The following is an 18,156-nucleotide window of genomic DNA, read 5'->3' as shown; positions in this document are numbered from 1 at the left end:
GATCATTTGAAATGGTATTTCTATTTCCAGTTTGCAGTTTTTCTTTTTAAGATTTTTTTTTTAACGTGGAACTATTTTCAAAGTCTTCATTGAATTTACTACAGTATTGCTTCTGTTTTATGCTTTGGTTTCCTAGCTGCAAGGCATGTGGGATCCTAGCTCCCTGACCAGGGATTGAACCCACACCCCCTGCACTGGAAGGCTAAGTCAGTGCTGGACTGCCAGGGAAGACTCAGCTGTTTCTTATAAAGCTAAAGGTACACTTACCATTGGAGTCAGCAATCCCATTCCTAGGTGTTTACCTAAGAGAAATAAGATATCTGTCCACACAAAGACTTGTATATGAATGTTCTTAGCAGCTTTATCACAGTAGGCCCAAATTGGAAACAACTCAAACGTCCTTCAAATGGATTAACAAACCATGGTACATCCAGACAATAGCATTCTACTTGGTAATAAAAAGAACTGAACTCTTGAAATGTACCAAAACACAAGTGAATCTCAAAAGCATCATACTAAGTGGAAAAGTCCAGATAGAAAAAGCTAGATGGTTCCATTTATATGAAATTTAAGAAAATACAAAACTATGGTGACATAAAGACGATCAGTGGTTGTCAGGGTTGGTGATGGTAGAAGGGAGGGACTGAGACCAGGGCCTAGCCCATACCAGTCGTACAATAGATGTTATCAGTAGTTGTTAAGAGTGAAAGAAAAGGACCTGAGTTCCTTTCTGGCATTGAATCCTCGGACTCCCAAAGCAGGAAGTACTACATAAATTCTGCTTTTAGAAGCTCACATCTTCAGCCTTTTCCACCATAGGCTCAGGAGCATGTCCTTAGAAATTCTTTTGAAGGAAGAATTTTGAACCCACTGACCTATTTTATAAGATAAGTCTAAGATGAAACTTAAGTAAACTTTTCTAATGTTCACATAAGAGCTGGGATGTGGAGAGTGACAGGCCCCGGTACCCTCTCAGCTTCTCCCAGCTCTCAGTGGCAGATGCAGGGTGGTGGGGTGTGCGGCAGTGGGGAGGCTGCGAATAATTCAGCTCTGGGCTCCAACGGGGAGGCAGACTTCCAGACAAGGTTTGAGTTTACAACAAATGTAGAAAAGAATGATCTCTTTCATTAAGGCATGGAAGAGCACAGAATCTCTTATTTTAGGGCTTTTGTTGAAGCCCAAGGTAATGAAGCACCCGCTTCTTCCCTGGCCTGTCTGGCCAGAGAGGAAGCAGCTGTGACTCTAGAGCATCTGGCCTCACTGACTGGCCCAGGGTAGGCACCTGCCTCAAGCTGGTCCAACCAGAACCTCCATGAGGGCTCAGCATTGGGCCCAGAAGAGTCCAGGCTGATTCTGCTTGTCTCCTGGATGGAAGCGAGGTGCACTTGGGAGTTGCTGACTGAGGCCATTTGCTTCTGGTGCTCCCTAGGACACCGGGAGAGCCAGTTTCAGAGAGAGAGAGAAAGGGATGGAGCAGAAGCAGAGCTGGAGGGAGGTGGCTTTCGGGGTTCTCTGAGTCCAGGTCCTGGTCTCATCTGTTCCCCGAGGCCCAGATGCACCCTGGTACCTAGATTCCTTCAGATGCCCCGTGCCCTTATGATATAGAATCGCATTTGGCCTTTGACTGGCCCCAGGTGTTTCTAGCGGTCACAGCCACACGAATCTTAACAAGATGGCCTTAGAGTCCATCATGTGTGCTCAGTCTCGACCCTATGGACTGTGGCCCGCCCACCTCTTTGGTCAGTGGGATTCTCCAGGCAAAAATATTGGAATGGGTGGCCATTTCCACCCCAGGGGATCTTCCCAACCCAGGAATTGAACGGGTATCTCCCTTCATCTCCTACATTGGCAGGTAGATTCTTTACCACGGAACCACCTGGGAAGCCCATAGAGTTAGTCATACAGAGTGAGGTCAGTCAGAAAGAGAAAAACAGATATTGTATTATTAACACATATATGTGGAATCGAGAAAAATGATACAGGTGACACTATTTGCAGGGCAGGAATAGAGATACAGACGGAGAGAGGACATGTGGACACAGTGAGGGAAGGAGAGAGCAGGACGAAGTGGGAGATTAGGATTGACATATATACATTACCATGTGTAAAATAGGTAACTAGTGGGAATCTGCTCTAAAGCACAGGAAGCCCAGCTCAGTGCTCTGCAATGATCTAGAGGGGTCAGGTGGGGGTGGGGGGAGTGGGAGAGAGGTCAAAGAGGTGGGGGATATATATATATACATACATATAGCTGATTCACTTCATTGTATAGCAGAAACTAACACAAAATTGTAAAGCAATTATATTAAAAAAAATGTTTTTAATGAAAATAATTGGAGGTAATACCTCCTTCTGTCTCTTCCCCCAGTGTGGTCACCCTTCAAGCTTCCTTAAGGATGACTTCGGCCTGGAGGAACGTGTCCTACAGGTGACACCAGCTGGTAGAGAAGGCCAGTCTCCATCTCCTGTGGTCCCTTTTCCCCAGGGGTCTGTCCTTGTGCTGTAACCCCTGTTCCCCACAAGCAGATGTCCCTGAATCAGGCCTTTCCTGACCGCCTTTCTCCCAGCATTACTGCACCTCCCCTGCCCCATTTCGTCTTCATCTGCCCTCCTGGGTCCCAGCTTCTGAGTTTAGAACTCTGTGTGTCATGCCTCCCAGGTGGTGGCTACAGTCTAACAGGGGACTTCAAAGCCTTCCTGAGAGATGATGAGTATTAGCTGAACCTATTGTAATCATTTCATAATATACTTAAATCAAACCATCATGTTGTGTGCCTGAACTTGTGCAGTGATGCATGTCAATTATTTCTCAATAAAACTGAGTGGGGGAAGCCTTTGGGGGGGCAGACTAGTGTGGGAAGATGTTTTGGGAAAAGAAATATTTTCAGAAGTCCTTATGTAAACTTGATAGAAAGATGAGGATTTGTCTCACCAGATTTGGAGTGAGAAGCCTGGAGTCTAGTCCTGGCTTTGCTTCTAACTCTCTGTGTGACTTCAGGCTTAGTTTCCTCAGGAGCAGGATGGCAGCACTGAATGAGATCAAAGGCTTTGGGGAGCCTTGTGAGGGTGCCTCGATCACTGCCTTGGAATGGGCGGGCACAGAACAGATGACACGCGGGGCCCTGTTTCTCTTCACTTAGAGTGGCCCCACTTCTCTCTGTTTTATACACTGAACATCCCTCTCAAGTGTGATCTTATCCCTGGTTTCCAAAGAAGCAGATCTTGAGGCAGAAGTGTATGTGCCAACACTTTATGAGGGAGTGTGATGCTGAGGAAGCAGACCTGAGGAAAAAGCCGGGTGAGAAAGAGAAGTGGGAGAGGGCAGAGGGCTTGGCTGGCCCCCGTACATCTCCCCTGATGCTCAGTCTTTCTTTTTTAATATAAATTTATTTATTTTAATTGGAAGCTAATTACTTTACAATATTGTATTGGTTTTGCCATAGACTGACATGAATCTGCCACGGGTGTCCATGTGTTCCCCATCCTGAACCCCCTTCTCACCTCCCTCCCCATCCCATCCTTTGGGGTCATCCCAGTGCACCAGCCCTGAGCACCCTGTCTCGTGCATAGAACCTGGACTGGTGATTCGTTTCACATATGATAATATACATGCTTCAATGCCATTCTCCCAAACCATCCCACCCTCGCCCTCTCCCACAGAGTCCAAAAGACTGTTCTATACACCTGTGTCTCTTTTGCTGTCTCGCATACAGGGTTATCGTTACCATCTTTCTAAATTCCATATATACGCGTTAGTATACTGTAGTGGTGTTTTTCTTTCTGGCTTACTTCACTCTCCAGTTTCATCCACCTCATTAGAACTGATTCAAATGTATTCTTTTTAATGGCTAAGTAATATTCCATCGTGTATATGTACCACAGCTTTCTTATCCATTCGTCTGCTGATGGACATCTAGATTGCTTCCATGTTCTGGCTATTATAAACAGTGCTGCAGTGAACATTTGGGTACATGTGTCTCTTTCAATTCTGGTTTCCTCGGTGTGTATGCCCAGCAGTGGGATTGCTGGATCATATGGCAGTTCTATTTCCAGTTTTTTCCAGTCCACTCAATCTTGTGGGACTTTCTTCAAAGAAACTGTATGAGGCTTAGGACAGTCCATTCAGAAAGAGGAAGAGAAAGGAATTTATCAGCCAAGCCCTGTCCTTTATTGGTCAAAGGTTCACCCCGTGGAGTGTCTGACACTCCTGTACTCTGAGGCCAGAAGTTTGGGGGTGGAGTGGGGGTTGCCATTGGCTTGTACTAGGTCTTCCACACCTGGAAGACAGGTGTGGCTGAGAGGATCTTAGGTGAGGCATTAACAAGGAGCTCGTGGGACTTCCCTGGTGAACCACTGATTAAGACTTTGTGCTCCCAATGCAGGGGGCACAGGTTCTATCACTGGTTGGGGGAACTGAGATCCCATATGCCACACAGCACAGCTAAAAAATAAAAGTAAATAAAAATTAAAAGGAGCTCATATAGCTCTTGTTGGAAAAGAGTGAAAACATCTGCTAAAATAAAAGTTGAAACCACTGGACCATTCCAAAGGACCTCCTCAGCTGCAAAATTCCTTAATGCTGTTCACTGAAATTGCAGCTGAGACCATTTGCCCCTCTGGTGGGCAGGAACCATGGCTCCAGAGAGTTGCAAGCAAGATCCCTGGAAATGTGTGCCCCTCAATGCCCAAGAACTGGTGCCAGCTTTGCTCTATCTCCCGCCCCACCCACGCTCCCCCCGATTTCCATGCAATTTGAGAGCTAACGCAGATGGTGTTTTCAAAGAGTCCTGATGGGACAGGAAAGGGGGAGGGGGCTGATAATCCCACCAGACTAGGGGAGTTTTCATTATGTTCTTTCAGAAAGTCCTGGCCTCTCTGCCAGCTTGGACTCCCCTCAACTCAGGGGCAGCTGTCGGCCCCAGCCAGGAGGCAGATTTGTTGGTATTTAAGGGATTGGAGGATTAAGTGAGCCAGAGAGGCCCCCACTGCACAACCTCATCCTCTGATGACTGGCCGCCCACCTCTGGGTATTATTAAATGATAATTACATCTCAAGATGGGCACTGTATGTCCCTTCCTTCGGAGCCCAGCAGGCTCACAAAGGCAGCAGAGAATGAGATTGGGGTCAGAGTGGGAAGCCTCAATCCTTATTCTCTGGTATAGGCATAGAACAATCTGTAGATGGAAGATCAAACTCAAAATTAAATCTGGGATCCAGTCTGAGTGTTGTTGGCTGACCTCAGGTATACTGGCTTACCCTGGTGCAAAGCAAGGACATCCTCTGCTTGTTGATGGCATGGTGGGGAGGAAATGAGAGAAAGGGAGCAATAAAGCAAATGTGGCCTTTAGTGAGGCTGGGGTGGGTGTTGGGGTGTGGCCTGCGGGCTGCTGGAGCCCAGGATGGAGTTGATGGGAAGTGGCCCAGATGCAGGTACCAGCCATTGCCAAGATGGGATATCTGGGCTCTGATCAAAAGGATAAGGAATAAACCCAACAAAAGTCTCTCAAGAGAAGAGATAGAAAAGAAAATAGAACAGAAGTATTCACATCATGGAGGCACACCTCAGGTCCAAAGACAGACTGTTGTACCTAACAAACCCACCAGTGCCAGGCTCTATGATAAGTGCTTCATGTTCATTATCTCATTGAATCATCACAACCCCAATGCAGTGGATGCAACAGGCTTCTCCTTGCTATAGATGAGTAAACTGAGGCTGAGAGGGGTTGAGCATTTTACCCAAGTGTCATAGCCAGTTAGCAATGATACCAGGATTGAAATCCAGGCAGTCTGCCTTGTAGATTATTCTTCGACCTTTTTTTTTAATTGAAGTATATGATGATTTACAATATTGTGTTAATTTCTGGTGGACAGCAAAGTGATTCAGTTATGTATATATGTATGTGTGTGTGTGTGTATATATATGCAAGCATGTTCAGTTATGTCTGACTCTTTGCAACCTTGTGAACTGTAGGCCTGCCAGGCTCCTTTGTCCATTGTGAATTTTCCAGGCAAGAATACTAGAGTGGGTTGCTATTTCCTTTTCCAGGGGATCTTCCCGACCCAGTGATTGAACCAATGTCTCTTGTGCCTCCTGCATTGCAGGTGGATTCTTTACTGCTAAGCCACTGAAAATTTCTCATGTATGTGTGTATATATATGCTGCTGCTGCTGCTGCTAAGTCACTTCAGTCATATCCAACTCTGTGCAACCCCATAGACGGCAGCCCACCAGGCTCCGCCGTCCCTGGGATTTTCCAGGCAAGAGTACTGGAGTGGGTTGCCATTGCCTTCTCCGCTGTATACATATATATATATATATATATATATATATATATATATATATGTATATATGTATGGCACCCCACTCCAGTACTCTTGCCTGGAAAATCCCATGGACGGAGGAGCCTGGTAGGCTGCAGTCCATGGGGTCGCGAAGAGTCGGACACGACTGAGCGACTTCACATTCACTTTTCACTTTCATGCATCGGAGAAGGAAATGGCAACCCACTCCAGTGTTCTTGCCTGGAGAATCCCAGGGACGGCGGAGCCTGCTGGGCTGCCATCTATGGGGTCGCACAGAGTCAGACACGACTGAAGTGACTTAGCAGTAGCATATATACATATATATATTCTTTTTCATATTCTTTTCCATTATGATTTATTACAAGATGGTTATTCTTTTATATTTTGTATTTTCTACTATGGTTAATATAGTTCCCAGTGCTGTACTATAGGCCCTTGCTGTTTGTTCTCAGGCTTTGCCCTCTGTTCTCTTTTCTCACAGGGAAGCTGTCTCCCCAGGCGGCCTCTAAAGCTCTAATTGTCATCTATATTCCCATGACTCACAAGTCTGTCTGCCCAGCTCCCAGGTCTGACCTAAGTTTCAGATCCATGGGTCCATCAGCCTTCCTAACCCACTTCAAGTTTAACGTGTCCAAGGATCAATTCTTATTTAGCCTAAACCTGCTCTAACCCACTTCCCAAGGGGCACCTCCACCATCCACCCAGCTGCAGAACCTGGCCACTGCCTGAACTCTTCTCCCCTCATCCCTGACATCTAAGTCACAGCCTTGGTCCCTCCCACACAACTCTTTTTTTTGTCTGCACCAGATTTTAGTTGCAGGATCTTCAGTCTTCATTGTAGCATGCTGGATCTTGAGTTGCAGCATGGGGATCTAGTTCCCTGACCAGGGATTGAACCCCAGCCCCCTGCATTGAGAGCACAGAGTCTTAGCTGCTGGACAACCAGGGAGGTTCCCTTCCACACAGCTCTAGATGTTATCAATTTTCTCCTTCCCACTATGTAACCAGTCCAGGACCCTCCTTAGAACTGTGCCCCACATGCTCCATCTCCTGGTCTCTAGTCCTGCCTCCTCGCATCCATCTGCCCTGCATGCTGTGGAGGGAAGGATCTAAAATACAAATATGATGGTGCTCCCCTGCCTCATAGCTTTGAACTGCTGCCCATTGTTCCCAGGATAAAGGCTCTCTTCCTTTATTCTGTTGCCTTTCCCAGGTCAGCTCCTCTTGCTTTTCCTCCCTGCCCTCTGCTGTTTTCACTAAACTACTTTCTGTTAGTCCAAACATTAGGGTCTCTCTGAATGCCAGGCCTCCTGGTGGGCTATTCCCTCTGCCTGAAACACTCTTCCCTTATGTGTTTGGTAGACTTCTGCTCGGATTTCATTGTTAGTTCAGGAGTTCCAAGTCACAACTAGGATGTCCATCTGAAACCAAGTCCCTCTAAACCAAGTTCATGATTAATATCTCTATCCAAAACTTTATTCCCTTTCTCATCATCTGACCTCTGTCCTGTGCTAACTGAACACTAGTAAGCCAAAGTCAGATGATTGAAATTGCTGTTGATAACATTGTTAATGTACTAAAGTTGCTATTAGAGATATCATCATTACCATACAAACTCATGTTGTTTCTCCAGGGCAAGTTGAGCTAACAGACGTCCCCACCCCGCCCCACCCCATCCCCCTAACTATGAGACCATCTGGTTGAAGAATCATAATCAGAGATACCTTGGCTCCTGAAACAATTAATGAATGTCACAAGACAATGATTAATCCCAGCCTCTTCATTCTTCCTCTTTAAAAACCCTAACTCAGAGACTGAGGTGAAGTAGATCTGAGGCTTTTCTCCCACTCCCTTGCTTAGAACCTGCAATAAATGCTGTATTTTCCTCCACCAAGTGAACAACAAAACAAATATTGTTGCCCACCATCAAGCCATCAGCCACTGCAGCTGCCCCCCCCCGTGTGCACCCTGAGGGGCACTCAGGATGAAGGGAAACAAGATACTGGCCCCAGATAATTAAGATGCGTATCAAAGGGCAATGAGCCCAGACTCTTGCATCTTCCCACACACTAAAATCATCAACTTGTGACGTCTGTTTTTTGTGACTAGCAGTTATCTTCTGATGTTTGACTACATTTTTTTGCAGCAAAAGCTCCTATGTATCCTGGCTCCTAATGGCAGAAACTGAAGAGGAACTAAAGAGCCTCTTGATGAGGGTGAAAGGGTGGGAAAAGCTGGCTTTAAAACTCAACATTCAGAAAACTAAGATCATGGCATCTGGTCCCATCATTTCATGGCAAACAGATGGGGAAACAATGGAAACAGTGGCAGATTTTATTTTCTTGGGCTCTGAAATCACTGCAGCAGTGGCGCTTGCCCCTTGGGAAAAAAGCTATGACAAATCTAGACAGCATTCTAAAGAGCAGAGACATAACTTGGCTGACAAAAGTCTGTATAGTCAAAACTATGGTTTTTCTAGTAGTCATGTATGGATGTGAGAGTTGTGATGTAGGAGATAGATAGGCTCCAGGTTAGATATTTCCAGCTGGCCTCCTGTTTGCATTTCATGAAGCACAAAGAAGTAGGCTTCAGGCTGGGTACTTAGAACCTTAGCATTTTCTGAGACAAGAGATGGGTGGGCTCCAGTTAAGACGTTTACAATCAGACTTCTGTTTGCCCTCTGAAACGCAAGTAACAACATAAACAGGGTAAATAGCCAGTGTTTCTCTCTTGTAAGCACCTTAAGGTAACGATCATGGCAAGGACAAAGAGGAGCAAAACCCTGTTTCAGTAAAGGGGGGATCTCCCTCCCCTCTCTTTTGGGACAAGGGAGACACTACACATGCGCAGAAAGGCTCTTTGTGGGCCAAAAGGCAGAGGATAACACCAGGCCATAATGAGTCTTGCTCCTCCCAGAAGCCTTCACTTCAAGATCCATCTTGGCTGAGGGGTGCCTGTGCGACCAGGGGAGGGTCCCGAGGTAGGTCAGGTGAGGAAAAAGAAACCACATAATTGGCCTGAATGGAAACAAAGACCCGGAAGAACTGAGCTATATAACCTCTTTACTGCATTCCTGCTCACTAGGGAGGACACCCACACCCTTTCTCTCTGGGTGTGCATCTCTGCCTTTCTTCTGTTTTAACTAAACAAGCTGTTTCTCTCTGTGCTCTCCCACTTGCTGTGATGCTATATCTCTAATAATAAACTTTGTATCTGCATTTACAGTTCTTGCCTCTGTGATAAATGCATTTTTCATGGGGGCAAAGATCCAGGGAAAAATAGCTTCTAGGCTTTAGCCCTTGCTGGTCTGGTGGCTAGGATTCCTGCTTCTCATCCAGGCCACTCATGTTCAATTCCTGGGCAGGGAATTAAGATCTCACTTCACGCCACACTCACTGCTCCCTCTCCAAGATCAGCTGGACCACAAAGAAGGCTGAGCGCTGAAAAACTGATGCTTTTGAATTGTGCTGGAGAAGATTGTTGAGACTCTCTCAGACAGCAAGAAGATCAAACCAGTCAGCCCTAAAGGAAATCAAGCCTGAATATTTATTGTAAGGACTGATGCTGAAGCTGAAGCTCCAATACTTTGGCCACCTGATGTGAAGAGCCGACTTATTGGAAAAGACCCTGATGCTGGGAATGATTGAAGGCAAAAGGAGAAGGGGGCAGCAGAGGATAAGATAGTTAGATAGCATTACCAACTCAATGGACATGAACTTGAGCAAGCTTATTGCTGCAGTCCATGGGGTTGCAAAGAGTTGGACACAGCTTAGCAACTGAACAGAACATCCTGGCTTCACCCTTATCTCTTTGGAACAATTCCTCAGAGCTATCTGAGAGGTTGTGTACTGGTCTACAGCACTCAGTAATGTCCCCAAATAAAACATAATCCTCAACTTTTAGGTTGTGCTTTTTTTCAGCAACCACAACTCCTCAGTAAATCAGCTGTGCTCCACCTCAGCAAATGGAGTTCAGTTCCCTAAGCTCTCCTCCAGAAGCCTTGTCTGACACCACCCCTTCCAAGTCTCCAACCTCACAGTATTCACTATATTCCCCACCTCCACCCTCCCACTTACCAGTCCCCCTATTACTGAAAGGTATGTGTGTGGGGTCTGGCTTCTCGGCAGTCAGAAGCCAATAAACAGGCCAGGTTGGTGGAAAGGAAAGTTCGCTTTATTTCAGATGCTGGCAACTGGTGGGGGAAGGGAAAGGACATTTGTCCAAAGGTCGACTTCCCCATCCCCACCATAAGCAGGAGGTGAGAGCTTTTATAGACAGAGTGAGTAGAGACACTGCACTTTTGCCGACAAAGGTCCATCTAGTCAAGGCTATGGTTTTTCCAGTAGTCATGTATGGATGCGAGAGTTGGACTATAAACAAAGCTGAGTGCCGAAGAATTGATGCGTTTGAACTGTGGTGATGGAGAAGACTCTTGAGAGTCCCTTGGACTGCAAGGAGATCCAACCAGTCAATCCTAAAGGAAATCAGTCTTGACTATTCATTGGAAGGACTGATGCTAAAGCTGAAGCTCCATTACTTTAGCCACCTGATGCAAAGAACTAACTCATTGAAAAAGACCCTGATGCTGGGAAAGATTGAAGGCAGGAGGAGAAGGGGACAACAGAGAATGAGATGGTTGGATGGCATCACCGACGCGACGGACATTAGTTTCAGTAAGCTCCAGGAGCTGGTGATGGACAGGGAAGCCTGGCCTGCTGCCGTTCATGGGGTCACAGAATCAGACATGACTGAGCAACTGAACTGACTGACTGAGGAGTGGGGGGCGGGGGGGTGCTACTTGCAGAAACAGCAATCATCTCTGACAGTCATCTTCAAATTGGTCATCAGTGGTCTGACCAGTGTCATCTTGATTGTTTTAGGTACAGTTAATCTTCAGTTCCAGGGTCCATTTGTTACCATTTCTTTGTGGTCAATTCTTGGAATAGTGGCAGCTCATATCCTGGGTTCGGCACCCCACTCCAGTACTCTTGCCTGAAAAATCCCATGGACAGAGGAGCCTGGTAGGCTACAGTCCATGGGGTCTCGAAGAGTCGGACACGACTGAGCGACTTCACTTTCAGTTTTCCCATTCATGCACTGGAGAAGGAAATGGCAACCTACTCCAGTATTCTTGCCTGGAGAATCCCAGGGATGGCGGAGCCTGGTGGGCTGCCGTCTATGGGGTCGCACAGAGTTGGACACGACTGAAGCGACTTAGCAGCAGCAGCATATTCTGGGTTCAGTCTGGTCATCACGTAGTTAACTTCTCTACCTGGTGTTTTAGTGTCTGTAAGACAGCTCACAGAATATGGCTCCAAATATTATCTATAGCCCTGTAGAAGAAATTAAAGGTCCTTGACTATGCTTAATGAGTACATTATTTGGTGTCTTTTGACTGTTTTCCATTGTTTCAGCATTTCTCACTTCTCTGATTAAACTCATTTTAGACTAAAGTTTTCCACAGGCAAAGGCAGGCAGAAGATATGGTGTGGGGGCGGGGGGGGCGCGGGGGAACGACCATAAGAATCCTGCTTCATTTCATCCCCACGTAAGCCTTCCTAGGGTATTGGTCATCCATTCCTGAAGATGAGGAACTGCTCAGGAGTTAGTATGTTTGAAAGGAAGAGAAAGGAAGTAACTTTTATGAAGCCAGAGTCCAAGAGAGTGACAAAGCCAGAATCGGAATCTGCATCCACCCCAACTTGGAAAGAATTCGCTCTTTCATGCGTCCTACCCTTATCCCACTGATTTTTAATTCCCAGCGTCAAAGGCCACTGAGCTGACATTTTAAGGAGTGCTATCTTCCATCTGAGGAAGGTGGCTAGCACAGCCGGAAAGGACGTGAGCCCCTCCCCCAAAGCCTTCAGGTCCGCAAGGACAAGGCAAATCCAGTCCCGGCTTCTCCCCAGGGGAGTATTTAGGTGGAACTGGCCTGTCCCCACGTTCCTAGCCCACCCTTGACTAATATGCAGGTTTCGGGTAGCCTAGGCAGATTCCTGCCCCCGGCCACACACGGGAGCCCAGTCAGATCACAGCCCGAGTAGGCCCCATGCCGCGCGCTCCTCCCTCCGCCCCTACTCCCCGCCCGGCCGCGGCCGCGGGCCCCTCCTTCCCGGTCAGGAGCTCGCCCCGCCTCCCTCGCTCCGCGGCGGGTCTCCTGGTCCCGCCGGCCCCACCTCCGGCCCGCGCCTCGGGGCCGGCGCTCTCCTTCTTGCCCGCCCCAGCCCGCCCCCGCGCTGGATGTTGGCTTTCGCAGCCTTCGGCCAGCGGAACCTGTTTCCAGCTACCGGTAGCGGGGCCAAGGGCCTGGCAGGAGGGTTAGCCATGGAGGCGGCGGCACGGAGGCGGCAGCACCCGGGAGCGGCAGGCGGCCCCGGCGCGCAGCCGGGCGCCTCCTTCCTGCAGGCCAGGTGGGCGCGCGCCGGCGGGCAGAGCGGAACCGCGGCCCCGCCACGTGACCGGGCGGGCGGGCGGGGGGTCGGGGCAGTGGACCCCGGGAGGGTCTTCGCCGCGCTACGCCTGCAGCTGCTCCCTCGCCCACTCGCCTGAGCCACGCCTCCGCGGCTTCCTGGGGGAGCCCCGGGACCCAGGAAGTCTCAGCGGCGGCGATCAGCGGCCCCCATGGTCCGGCCGACTCCGGGACGATCTCTCTCATCTGGGATCCAAGAAACTCGGAATGGGGGCGGTGGCGGCGAGCCCAGAGGACACCGCTGCTCACTAGGGCCCCCAAAGCGCCTGGGGCACCAACCCCCGGGCAAGCCCCGGGCACCAACCCAAGTTCTCGGGGTCCTTCTAACCATGACTAGGATTTGGATTCTGGTGTTAACGGGAGGCTCACTCCTTGCCCCGAGGAACCCAAAATTTTGGGAATGCAAATGGAAGAGACAGCGAAGTGTGGAAGCTCCCCTCCAGAGAAAGAACGAGGAAGGGCTTTACCGACGCGGTTGCTGTTGCCTTCTCTCAGCAAGGGGAAGTTACTGGTTTATGTATTGATAGTTGAGGCCAGGCGCTTGGGGCAGAGGAAAAGGTACAGAAGCCACCTTTTAATCTTCCTCTTCACTCTACCTTCATCCCGTTTTACAGGTCACAGACATTCATTGCATAGAGCAGGCATTCATTAAGCATCTCTGGTGTGCCCCAGCGCTGTACCAGGGCTGGGTAAAGTGAAGCCCAGAGGGCCCCACAGTCCAGTAGGACCTGGGAGGAACAGAGACCAGGAGTTGAGAGAGAGACTTGGAGGGCTTCCTGGAGGAAGTGGCGCTTAAGCTGCATCTCAAAGTACTCAGTAGGTGACAGGGGAATAAAGGCTATTTCAACTCCGGGAAACTTTGGGAAAGGCAAGGAGTGCAGTTGTGCTGGCGCTTTCTGTGTGTACAGTGGCAAGAGGAATATAGACTGTGAAGGGCCTTTAATGGCAGCAGAAGTGGAACCAGAGTGAGAGCGTAGAGTGCAAAATTTAAGGAGAGGCTCACTCTTGGGACACTAGTGCTCAAAAATCCTCTATGGCCCACCTGTGCCTCCTTAAATGTTGGGTCCTATGTGTCTCACTTGCCTCACCCTAGTTCCTGCCCTAAATGCCAGGTTAAGGGTGCAGCTTTTGTTCTGTAGGGCACAGGGGAGCCATGGAAGATTTTCGAGCACTAGTGTGCTCGGAGTCAGTTTTAGGAAGTTTGTGGTGTGATTTGGGATAAGGGAAGAAATCCGAGAGACTTGGCTGAGAGTAGCTCTTCCTCCTGCTGCTAAAGCACATGTCTGTTCTGGATCCCCTACAAGTTGGGAGTCTTTGCCTTGAACTGTGGTAGTCCACTTGGAACCGTCTCTGAGCAGCAGGTATGGTCACCACTTATACAGCGTTTCCACATGCAGTGTCTTACTCAGTCTTTTCATATTTTGTTATGTGGAAACAGAGACCTAGAGAGGTTACATCATTTGCTGGCAAGAACCAGGGCTTAAACCTAGGGCTTCTGGTTTCTGTTCTTATTGCTCCACTCTGGCAGCTCAGGAGTGATGTCCCTCTTCACTCCTGCATGAGCTCCTGGGGATTGCATAAGGGGCTGGCTCTCTTTCATGGTGTCTCTGCCCACTCCAACCCCCCTTATTGCCCCCTTGTTCTCAGTCTCATTGCTGCACAAGACAGTAGGCAGAATTACCCTGTCCAACTCCTAGGATGCTTGGATTTCCTCTGCTCCATCCATGCTTTGCTTACACACCTCTAGTGACAAAGTGCTTACTGCCTATTCCAGTTTTCATGTGCTCTGTTAACAGTTTTTTGTATTATAATCAAAGTAGTACATGCCCATGATTAAATAAAATTGCACAGACAGGCTTAGAGTAAAAAGCAGTGGTTCTTTTTCCACCTCTCCCTAGTACAAGAGACAACCATGTTAGCTTCTTTTAGCTGTTTTTATCAATTAAATTCATATTTCTAAATAATAGTAACAAATACTACATACATACCAATTTCTGTGGACCAGGCCCTGCTCTTAAGTTTTTGCACTGAAAAAGATTTTTGCGTAATTTAATTCGACCACAACTTTTTTTTTCCAACCACAACTCTTGAAGTAGGATATATTATTATCCCCCACTTTACAGATGAGAACATTGAGGCCCAGGAGGTAACTTGCTCATGATTTGCTGAGTGGTAGAGCTGAGATGTGAACCCAGGCAGGCTCCAGAGTCCACACACAAAAGCTATGCTCAACTGCTATTTCTTGGTTTATCAATTTTTAGCCTCTGAAGCTAATGTTGACCTACTAATTATCCTGTTATGATTTGGTTTACTCATACCTTTTCCATCCTCACAAGATAGTTCTTTTTATTACCATTTTAGTTTTGCTCTTTGTTACCTCTGTAGCCTTAGGAAATATGTAATACCATTATTTCTGTTTTGGTCAACTACAAAGCAGTATCTTTTTAAATAAAGTTTATTTATTTATGGAAGTATAGTTAATTTAAAATAAGGGCAGTGTCTCTAGATTCCTTCCTAAAAGGATACTGTTATAAGTTTTAGCTTTCTTTACCCTTTCCCTGGCTCCTGTCATCTATAATTTTACTTCCAAGTTGTCAAGGTTGACAGTATTTACCTGCTGTTTTTTAACCATAATTGCCTTCCATGTTTTTTTGTGAATTGATTCTAAACTTTGAAAATCAATATACAATGTTTTTATTCATTAGGCCATGTAAATATTGTTCCCTACAAAGTCCAGTAAGTTTAAAAGTTACATTTGCTTTCTTATATTGCTTTTGTTTTTCCTGGAGTTTCAAATTGTCTTTCCTTTTTTCCTCTTTTTTTTTTTTTGCTTTTGTTTTCTCATTTTTTGTTTAAAATTCTCATCATGTCAGGTATTGCACCATTGTGCATATAGAACCAAAATCAGTCCCTCTATAGTCCTCATTCATAGGTCCCTGCTTGACTCCATGGTGGCTGAGATGCCTTCCTCTTCTGCCAGGCAGTCCTGCAGATACTACTGACTGCTTTGAATGTCTCATCTGTATGTTATGCTCTGTATGGTATGTACTCTCCAACTGTCATGGTATCCGTTTTCCCAGATGGTAGGCTTGTGAAGCTGTGGAGGAGAGAAAAGGCCATCTGTGTCTTGGGTTACCTGCTATTGTGCTTTCGTTGTTCTCAGCAGGAGTTTCTGATGATTGGGGCCTAGAGCTGGCAGGCTGGGGGCTCTGCGTCTGTGGAGTCAGGTACTTGGGTTAGCATGAGGATGCTCATCCCCAGGACAGGGCTGGGGAGAGGATGCCTTCACTCTCCAGGATCTGCCTCCCTCAGAGTCCCAGCAGAAGAAAACAGATGCTCATCAGTCTTGATTCCCAAGTTGGGTGTCAGCCTTGCATCTGCCCTTTTTCTTTCTGCTCTGCTTAGCCAGGCTGGACTCATGGCAGGGATCCCTGTTGACTGAGGTGCCTCCTGAGGTGGAGGAGGAAACAGTCATTGAGCCCTGAGTACGAGCTTGGTATCCACAGCTTCCAGAGACTCACACTAAGTGCTTCCCGGCCTTGCAAAATGCCTTGTATTTCCTCTACCAAACATCCTGCTCTGAAGATTTCCAGAACAGAACACTGAGGACCTTTTGTTTTCTTTTTTTTTTTTTAATGTTTTCTATTTGTTTATTTGGCTGCACCAGGTCTTCATTGAGGCACACTGGATCTTCATCACGGCCTGTGGGCTCTTTAGTTGTGGCATATGGAATCTCGTTCCCTGACCAGGGATTGAACCTGGGCCCTCTGCATTGGGAGCTCAGAGTCTTAGCCACTGGACCACCAGGGAAGTCCCAACAGTGAAGACTGTTTTCCTTCTTCCTCATCTAAGCTCTTCAAGCCTGGAGGTTGTCCCTGTCTGCTTTTCGAGGCCTTGCCTTGGTGGTCATGAAGGGGAAGGGCATAGTGGGACTTCTACACCAGTTACTCATTTCATACTCATCTCAGAGTGTCCTTACAGTTAGTTGTCTCTGAGTATCTGCCCAGTCTGAAGGCCCGGCAGCCCCTCCTTCTCTTCCTTCCACTGAGAAGCCAGGTATTTCAGCTCCCTGCAGCGCCTTTCTCACTCCCACCTCCAGGCCTTTGATGCTGCACTCCCACTGCTTTTCTGCCAACATGAATCCACCCATCCATGTTTCCAGGCTCCATTTCTTCCTGCAGGCTTTGCATATTGCTCCAGGCCACACCTGTCCTTCTATATCTTGATCTCCTGATATGCCATATAACTGATAGTGATCAGCAGCAGAATAGCAAACAACTTAGAGCATAGGCCTCAAATCCATACAGACCCTGGTTTGAATTCTGTGTACTTCAGGACTCCTGGGTTGCGGAGTGACAGAAAACCAATGTGAACTGCAGCACCCTTAGCAAAAGAGAATGTCTTGGCTCTTGTGGCCAAACTGTTGCCTTGGGGATGCCTGGAACTGGGAATGTGAATCCTCTCAGGCCCTTTTCTCCTCTTTTTCCCAGCTCTTCTCTGCAGGGCCACTTCATTCTTATCTGACTGTCCCTTGAGGCTGGTACCTTGGCCACGGGCAGCCCCAGGCTCTCCGGCTCTCATCTAGCACCACAGCACAGAAAGGAGGGTGCTCTTTTCACCTGTAGTTAGAAAAGCCCCACTGGGCTGACCTGGGTTTTGGGCCTTCCCTCTGTCTCAGGGAACATCATCTCGCACCAAAAGGAGGAGGGAATGGGAAATAGTCTCACAGAAGGAATAGTTGATGCAGCTTCTTATTAGGGCAGGTAACCTTGGTTAAGCCTGTTTCCTCATTTGTAGAATGAGAGGGTAACAGTCTCCTGTATTGCTGTGGGGCTTAGAAGAGATGGTGCTGGTGACGCTCCTAGCATGGCACATGGTAAGTGGCTACTGAGCAGAGGGGACAGACAGGAAGATTTAGCTGACGTGGAAAAACCCACTCCACCCATCCATCCTGCCACCAGAGGATAGTGAGATCCCCGACAGCTTGCCTTCCGGTCTCTTGAGTTGCTCTAGCAACCCAGTGCGGACCATTCTTGGAATTGGCTGAAAAGGGTCCCAGAAAATTACAGAAGCAATAGCAGTGCTGACAGAGGGAAACCTTCATGGTGCCTCTAAGCTAATGTTTGATTAGCCACTGGATGAACAAGTAGGTGTGTGCTAAGTCACTTCAGTCATGTCTGACTCTTCGTGACCCCATGGACTGTAGCCCACCAGGCTCCTCTGTCTGTGGGATTCTCCAGGCAAGAATACTGGAGTGGGTTGCCATTTCCTCCTCCAGGGGATCTTCCCGACCCAGGGATTGAACCGGGTCTCTTGAGTGTCCTGCATTGGCAGGAGGTCCTTTACCACCAGTGCTACCTGGGAAGCCCTTGGGAGTACTATAA

The 18,156-nt window shown here is 47.8% G+C and overlaps 1 protein-coding gene and 1 non-coding gene across 2 annotated transcripts in view; one reads left to right on the top strand and one right to left on the bottom strand.

Annotated features, from left to right (window-relative positions):
* Positions 1–12,443: 12,443 nt before the first annotated feature.
* Positions 12,444–18,156, top strand: part of CLN6 (CLN6 transmembrane ER protein) — a 17,866-nt gene continuing 12,153 nt past the window's right edge. Inside the window, exon 1 of the mRNA XM_081511880.1 lies at positions 12,444–12,713. Within this exon, the coding sequence (XP_081368006.1) occupies positions 12,544–12,713 (170 nt within the window). The 5' untranslated portion in view covers positions 12,444–12,543. The remainder of the gene's footprint in view (positions 12,714–18,156) is intronic.
* TRNAG-CCC (transfer RNA glycine (anticodon CCC)) lies at positions 16,510–16,582 on the bottom strand. The gene has a single exon. It is a non-coding gene; the product is annotated as a tRNA-Gly (tRNA).

Source organism: Giraffa tippelskirchi, chromosome 7 (genome assembly GCF_054371585.1).
Source record: "Giraffa tippelskirchi isolate mGirTip1 chromosome 7, T2T-mGirTip1v1.2.pri, whole genome shotgun sequence".
Taxonomy (NCBI): Eukaryota; Metazoa; Chordata; class Mammalia; order Artiodactyla; family Giraffidae; genus Giraffa; species Giraffa tippelskirchi.
This window is presented reverse-complemented; position numbering and strand designations above follow the sequence as displayed.